General features: G+C 35.2%; 1 protein-coding gene across 1 annotated transcript in view; it reads left to right on the top strand.

Moving 5' to 3' along the window:
- Positions 1-926: 926 nt before the first annotated feature.
- mdy (diacylglycerol O-acyltransferase) overlaps positions 927-8562 on the top strand; it is a 143116-nt gene continuing 135480 nt past the window's right edge. The window contains exon 1 of the mRNA XM_090376920.1: positions 927-1056. Coding sequence (XP_090233046.1) covers positions 938-1056 — 119 coding nt within the window. The 5' untranslated portion in view covers positions 927-937. The remainder of the gene's footprint in view (positions 1057-8562) is intronic.

The raw sequence follows: 8562 nt of genomic DNA, 5'->3' as shown, positions 1-8562 counted from the left end.
TCACCGCACAGGTGCCTAGTTTCCAGCCACTGCAATTTGCAGAACTTAAGCCTCTCTTGGTAAGAGGATCCCTTCATTCCCCTGACCAATCTTGTTGCTCTTCTCTGTACACGCTCAAGCAAATCTACATCCTTCCTAAAATGAGGCCTCCAGACCTGTACGCAGTACTCAAGGCGTGGCCTGACAATTGCCTTATACAGAGGGACAATCACCTCCTTCTCCCTGCTAGCAAAATTCCTATATATCATTGACAAAACCCCATTGACAACCTGCCCTGGCAGCCTGTCTGCATTGCTCAGAAAACTTCATATAGTAAGTGGTATAATCACCGTCCTCTCCACACGAGCGGGGAAAGACCTGAGTTCGAATCCCGTCAATGAAACGCGGAATTTTTATGGGCCTTTTATGTGACAGTGTGCCTGCATCCGTTGCACATGCCTAACGCTGGATCTGATGTCAACAGTTCAGTATGAGACTTGACAGCAATGTTGGAACACTCAACATATAATTTTTTGCAATTTGGAATTATATTTTCTTTAATCCTAGTTTGTAAATTTTTACTTAAAAAAAACAACAACAAAAAAATTCTTTAGCTGTTTAATTGAGCATAGTTGAATGCAAAGGACTGAGTGAGAACTTGTAACTTTGTTAGCACTATTTAGACGTTTATAAAATTTTAATGACATTTCTAAATTTTCCTTTTCCTAAACCATTAAAATTATTGTTAGTATTTTAATAATTTATAAAAGAAAACAACGTTGCTGGGTTAATTTAGTTTGATAAGTGATACACGCCGCTGTCAAAACTTCTATCACCTTGAACATTGTACCTGTGATTGCTTCACCTACCGCCCTCTATCTTTTCAAAAGTAAGAGAGGGAAGTGTTATTTTTTATTTGAGATTCAATTTGAAAGCACGACGAATAAGTTAGCAAATAATGTCTGAGGGAGAGGATCAGTCTGGCTCGGTTCGGTTACGGAAATTAAATAGTGATGTAAAGACTGATGCAAGTAATTTAGCAGAAAAGAAGGAAATTATTTTTCGTCCAGACAAACCGTAAGTTTTTATTTTTAGTAGTATTTAAAACAGTTTATTATTCGTTTAAACGACGCATTTATTTAAATGTCTCGTGTCAAGAAGGAGTTGGAAAGTTGACATCCTATTACATCATTATACCCCCACTAACGATTAAAAGATGCAAAAAAAAAGTAATAGTTATCTATGAACGATGGGGAAATAAACACTTGAAAAAAAAAAAAAATAATAAAAAAAAAAAAAAAAAATCCGCCCACAGTACAATATCAAAGTGTTCAAACCTAACATAGCTGTAACGAATCCGGGAACAAAATAGTCTGTCAATGTTGTGCATAGCGATTTAAGCACCTGGGGCGTTAATTAAATAAATTTCATTTAATGTAATTTTGTGCCAACCGAAATGCCATTTGTTTTCCATGTTGTGGCACATTCTTGGCCTTTTGATTATTGTTAAAAAGGGAATAATAATTAAATAAGTGAAATTATGAATTTATTTAACCAATAATTAAATGAAATTACAGGTATTTCGTAATATTAACTAATAATCTTAATTAAATATAATTTATTATATAAAATAATTAAGTTATATAGAGTTAGGACTATTTTGGCTTTTTTTTTTTTTTTTTTTTTTTATGTCAGCAGGGTTTAAACTGCTTAATTAATGCAGTGGTCTTAAGTTCACAGCAGAAAAAACATGCCTTAACAACAAGATGTCCTGGTCTTACACCACTTTCAAACAAATATCACTGCTGAAATGTTAATATGCCAATTATTTAACCTTCCACTGCTAGTATGGAGTCTGACAGTTGCTCCTTTTTAAAATTTTTCAATTAAAAAAAAAAAAGTTGTAAATGAAATTGAATTCTCCTGTATACCAAAGCCCACCAATATTCTCTAACTAGTTATACAGTATTTTTGTTTTCATTTCAATAAACAGGCAACCGGTGCCTGATTAAGGCCAAGTGATATCCTAAGCACAGCCCAACAATGGTGCCCCCTCGGCTTCTCCAGTGCTTAACTTATAAGACATTAGGACTCAATAAGTGCTGAATGTGAAATAAAAGTTTGAAAATTTATAACTCGTTTTTAGTTTTCTTTCAAGCAAGACACCAATATCTGTATTAAATAAAAACTTTTGGTTTTTTAAATTTTTATTTATTTAACAAACACTCTAAATAGCAGTAAAAAATATAAGCAAAGATTTACCTATAGGTTTATACTTATTTACTTTTTAAAACGTTTTCTTCTAGATTCTTTAATTGCAAAGTCTTTGATCACTTCCTCAAAACTAATTTGGCATAACAGATTTGCTTATTAGCATTAGCATTAGTAGAGGCATTTGATGCAAGAAAGCAAGCTTATGCAGCATCAGTCAAAAAAAAAAAAAAAAAAAAAAACCCACTTCCACTTCACCCCTCTGTTCGTTCAAAATACCTGTCCAGCTGAGCCTTAAACTTATTTAGGCTATCAACCTCCACTACAAGGGATGGAAGTCTGTTCCACCAACCAACCACCCGCTGGCTAAAGGCAAATTTCCGCACGTCTATCCTACATCTGTCTTTCCTCAATTTGAATTTATGCCCTCTCAGGTGATTATTCTGAGCTAGAGGAAGAATCCCATCAGCATTGAGCATGCTCAAACCATTCAAGGCTTTATACACCTCTATCAGATCACCTCGCTGGTGCCTAGTCTCCAGACACTGTAATTTGCAAAACTTAAGCCTTTCTTCGTAAGAGCACCCCTTTGTTCCATTCACTAATCTTGTTGCCCTTCTCTGTACTCGTTCCAGCAGCTCTACATCCTTCTTGAAATGAGGCCTCCAGACCTGTATACAGTACTCTAGGTGTGGCCTGACCATTGCCTTATACAAGGGAATAATCACCTCCTTATCCCTGCTGGAAAAATTCCTGTATATCATTGACAATACTCCATGAGCTACTCTTGCAGCCCGTCTGCACTGCTCAGAGGACTTCATATCTGCCTGCACAACCACCCCCAAGTCCCTTTCATTCTCTACCACTCTCAGTGTAGTACCACAGTGTAGTACCTCCTTTGATGAATTTGAGGTATTGCTCAAAACATCAAAGGCAGATATTGTTGGGATATCAGAGACGTGGTGTCACACAGATATAAGGGATGCAGAACTGGAATTTGGGAGTACAACGTCTACAGAAAGGATAGACTTATATACTGAGCACAGACAAGGCATCCAATCTGTCTTGTTGCATAGCTCTTCTCTTGGGATTTGTAATGTGCTTGAGTTGAGAAAATGAAACATCAGCTGTGCAGTTTGTAACCATTAATGTTAAAAAAAATATGCAAGCCAATATCTATGTTTGGAAACACACAATCAATTTTATCTTCTACAATTATTTTATAAAGTTTAGCATGACTGAATATGGATTTTACACTTTTTGTTGTACTGAACTTATGACACACATATGTGTGAAACTGCTGAAGCTCTGCAGAGAAATTGAGATTATTGTCCAAGTCTTCTGAGTAAGTATCAGTTAGTTTTTGAGAGCAGTGAGAGTACCTTTCAGTTTCAGCAGATGAAGTGACATTATTTGACACATCACTTAGAAAGGAAAATCTGTCTGCTGTTTCTTTGTACACCTCTCTTCTTCTTCTCACCTCAGTTTCTAGTTTGTCAATAATTGGATAACAGGTGGTGATACGAAATTTATCTCTGGCATTCAGATCTACTTCTGGTGAATTTCTGTCATTGGATACCTTCTTTCTGATACATTTGCAAGTTTGAATGACATTGTAATCATCATCTGGTAGCATTTCCTTTACAAGTGCTTCAAATCTTTCAAAGTCATCTCTTAAAGAACATAGTTGGTCAGCTAATGACTCATAAAGATCAGCACTTGTTTTTAAGTTCACATCTTCACTTTGCAGAACTTAGCTTGCTCTATGAAACTTTTGCAAAATCTCATACCGCCATGATCAACATGAAAACAAATTCTGCCTCTTGCATTGTATTTGTAATATTTTCTGCTTCTCTTCTAGTGAGTGTCTCCCTTTTGTGACTGGTCTGAGCTAAACACTCTAAAGCTTCCAATATCTTAAAGAAATACTTCAAAATTGCTGCTGTTGCCATTGCATATGCCTCCCATCTGGTATTAGAGAGGGATTTTAACTGTGCTGCTCCCTTTCCCTTGGTGCCCTAAGCGTGTGCTATTTTGCTTATTAATTAATCGGCACTACAGGCAACCCCTGTATAACACAGTACTTCTACAACACGGTTTCGCTCTAACATGATTGATAAATTGCAGCAATCCTCACACAATGCTGTACTTATGTAACATGGTTTTGCCCTAACAGGGTTAGAGAATTGCAGCAAATTGCATAAAACAGTAATTTTAGCTTTTGTGCAGGAAAAACCCTGCTATTATGTTGGGTGTAATTTTTTAAAATTGCCATTCTTTTTTTGAATCCTTGCTGTTGACTCACTAGTTGTTATGCAAAAAAAAAAAATAAAAAAATAATTATTGGGAAATCTCATGTGCTATTGAACTTGTGATTGTTTGAGACAAAAAAAAAGTTGATTTTGAAACGTGCAGTAAGTGACTTAAGGTTTTTGTAAGGTTATTTTGGTTTTTATTTGATCGTTTATAAATTTTTCAGTGTATGTATTACTAAACTTTTTGTTCTTACAAATATGGTCAAACTGGCAGAAAACAGAATTGGTGCGATAGTAGAACTTGCTAAGTTGGTAGGAGGGGAAGGTTTTGATGATATGACTACAGTACTGAAGACATTCAAGAATTATTGGTAGAAAAAGAGGCTGGCGAAACGGATTTGGTGGAAATGGCATTGGAGATAAACCAAATCAATTCAGAGGATGATAGTGCAGATGAAAATTCTGAAGTTCCAAAATGATAGTGCAGATGAAAATTCTGAAGTTCCAAATGTTACCCTAAATAGCATACTGGAAGGCATAAACTTAGCCAAGCAATTAGAATCTTATTTTTTTAATGCAATCCTTTGACTTGAAAGGAGCACAAACTTCAAAAGGGAGCTTCAAAAACGCTTTGCTCCATACTATGAAATTTTCAGATCTATCAAGCAAAAGCAAACAAACCCAGATTACCGATTTTTTTAAAGAGAGCAGAAGATACACGAAATATAGACGCTGCAGAAGAAAGTTCAGAAGGTGAAGATATTCTGCAACAAAGAAAACATTCTTGTTTGATTGTGCTTAGCAGCGATGAAGAGGAAGAAAATTAAAGGATGTACATTAACATATATGTATCACAGTTTGTAAGATGTTTGTTCAGTTATTACTGTTTTAATTAAGAATTAAGTTTCTGATAGTTATAAATTAAATGGTGTATTTTTGTTTGCTTTTGGAATGTAATTCCCCTTTAGTACTGGTTCTTAGTCACGTATAACACGGTTTTGCACTACATGAGATTTTATGGGAACCTAACTACTGTGTTATATGAGGGTTACCTGTATTATGAATTAAGAGACATTTTTAATTATTTGTTTCATTTAACAGATGCCAGGTTAGTAAAAGTGTATATCTTTCTTCTAGGTAATTCCCATTCGCACGTGACAACTATGAGAGTTCAGTGACTGGTGTCTAATCTTGTTATGTGGCTTCAGTTTTGCCAGTTAAATGCATACATCTGACAAAAATAAAGATGTTTGTGTTGCCTTTAGGTTTCAAACCCAAAACATGGGATCAATTCAGTAATAAAGCTAAAAATAAATTTTTTATAATTAAAACAAAAAAGGGATGTCTCACAGATACTATGTGAACATCTTTGTTAAATTGAGGGCATGAGTGATGGAAAGTTGAGACAGTCCTAAATGGCAGTTAGCTTTTTTAGGTGATGTCATTATGTCCTCAAAAAGCTAATTCTAGCACATGTTCAATTTCAAACAAATGTATTTTAAAGTGGGGGATACAAACTAGTAAAAGGCGAAATTGATTATTGCAGTGCTTCTGTTGGGGCATGCAACAGTCTATAAAGGGTTGGGAGACTACCAACTGGTGAGGCCTGCTGGTGGTTCACACGGACCTACCAATTATGTGGACTAGGTAAGAGTTATTGAAAACAGATACACACATTTACTTGCATCATACACTAATGATCTAACTAATCAGTAAATAAATTTGATGAGTATAAAATATTGGTTAAGTCATCATCAAATGTTGACATTGCAGGCTTAGCAGAAATAAGGTGTCACCTTGATACTGGGTATGCAGAATTTGAATATGGTAATTATAATGTGTTCAGAAAGGACAGATGCAATAGGACAGTAGGCAGAAGAGGGTTATGTTTTTGGTAAAGAAGCACATTGATTCTAAAACAATACCACCATTAGACACAAGCCATTGCAATGTTGAGTTGTGACAGACACTGGAAAAATAAAGATGAGAGGAGTCTGTTATGGGCCAAATGACTGTGAAGAATTTAATGAACAATTATATAGACAAATAGAAAGCCAGCAAATCAGAATGTGTTTCCATGAGGAATTTTAACTTTGCAAATATCAGTTGGAATTATGGGTTGGCAGCTTGCTCGGTAGCAAAACGTTTCACGATCTACTGGATGACTTTTTTTACGCGCAACATTTTAGAAAAGCAGCATGCTTGATCTGGTTATCAGCAGTGATTCATGATATATTAAGAATCTTCAAGTAACCTTTAGGTGGTAGTGATCATAGCATATTGATGTGGGATTTATTCAAAGAAATAACTACTGTCAAGCGTAAAGTGAAAGGATTTTGTTTTTGCAAAGGTGATTATAATGGGCTAAGACATAGCCAAGTGGTCAGGAGTGCGAGTGCATTGTGGGGACTGGGGTTTTGTATTTCTTATACAGTGGATTCCGGTTATTTGGGCCACCGGTTAATCGGAGCAGCCATTTATTTGGGGCAAATCTTAAAAAACAGAACCCAATCGAGAAAATAGCCAGGGTTTACTTCGCTTAATTGGGACAACATGCCGTTTAATCGGGGCAGGAGACCGCAGCACTGGAGATTATCCTACGATTGTCTCCGACCGTACCATGTGGTTCGGTCAGATTTCTGGAGGTCACAACCATAAAACAATAAAACCAATTAGAAGTCACCTGTTTATTGGGATTTTCTGTTAGTGAAATCTATCATAAACTGATAGTAAACTCGATCTTATTGAATTTGCGATAATATCGACAGCTGGAATTCTGTGGGTTATTATGGTAAAATGTGTTTACACTTCCATGGAATCTTGAATCATAAAAAAAAATAATTTTCAGAATCTTCTCTTCATTCCTATTTTTAAACCTTCGTAACTTGTTACTCCGTTCTCACTTGTGCATATCGTGTTACTTGCAATTTGTGCCGTGTTCTTTGTTATTGATTGCTTCTCTTTTTACTGTTTTAAATTTTAACCCCCACCCACAAATGTCAGTGAACAGAAATGTCAACTAGTTAGTATGTATTAATTATTCCGATTATCACATTTTTTAATTGGTAAGGTTATAAAGGGTAAATTTGTGCTTAATATATCTTTACTTTTATAGCCCTGTGGATAATATTCCTCCTATTTTTGCTAATTAGAATCGCTGTTTAATAGAATTAAAATTCAATTCACAAACGTGATCACAATGTCTGGTGCTTACTACACATCGTATAGTGAACTGTACTTTACTATGGTGACTCCATCATAATGTGATATGATTGTACAGGGAACCAATTGTAAAGCAGGGGTCCATTGTATTTTTAACTATTTATGTGAAACTTCAGATAATTGGGGCAGCCGCTTAATCGAGAAAAAATGCAATAGTCCTGATGTGTCCCAAATAACCGGAATCGACTGTATTTATTTATTTTTCTAGCACCTCTATACCTTGAACTATATGCCAGTTGTGGTAAAATATTCTCAAGAGTAATAACAGAATCCTCACTTTCTTCAAGGTCTCACTGTATCAGCTGACCTCAACACGAATTTTTTTGTTTACATAAGGGTCTCAGGTAATGAGATACTCTTATTTCAACCCCCCCTCCTCAGGATTAACTACAGCTACTCTCCGGAGTGGCAGTGTTTGTCTCTCTTGAATAATGAGGCAATTTTTGCAAACAAACATAATAGTTATGTTTAATTTAGTATTTAATTTATATCATTTATTTAATATTTGATATTTATCATCAAATTTATATCATTACTATATTTAATTTAGTAATTTAATTACTAAATAAAATATTCAAATAACACATCGTTTGTCTCATAACATGAGCACATATGCAGAAAGTCTCACATTTAATTTCCTATAGTTCTATAATTATTTTAATTACCCTAGGAAATTAATTCACATTAACATCGATCCCTTCTCTCATCTTTAGACATAAAGTTAACTTTCTTCCTTGCCATTATCAACAATTTACAAATCTCTGCTTACGCTTACACAGCACATCATCCCACAGTTACTACCACCAAACCTTAAAATACTCAGCTGTTAAGCACCCCTTTTTATAAAATTGCACACACACACACACACACACACACACACACACACACACACACA

Source organism: Mastigoproctus giganteus, chromosome 7 (assembly GCF_048544385.1).
Source record: "Mastigoproctus giganteus isolate SK-2022 chromosome 7, ASM4854438v1, whole genome shotgun sequence".
In the NCBI taxonomy this organism is placed as follows: Eukaryota; Metazoa; Arthropoda; class Arachnida; order Uropygi; family Thelyphonidae; genus Mastigoproctus; species Mastigoproctus giganteus.
This window is presented reverse-complemented; position numbering and strand designations above follow the sequence as displayed.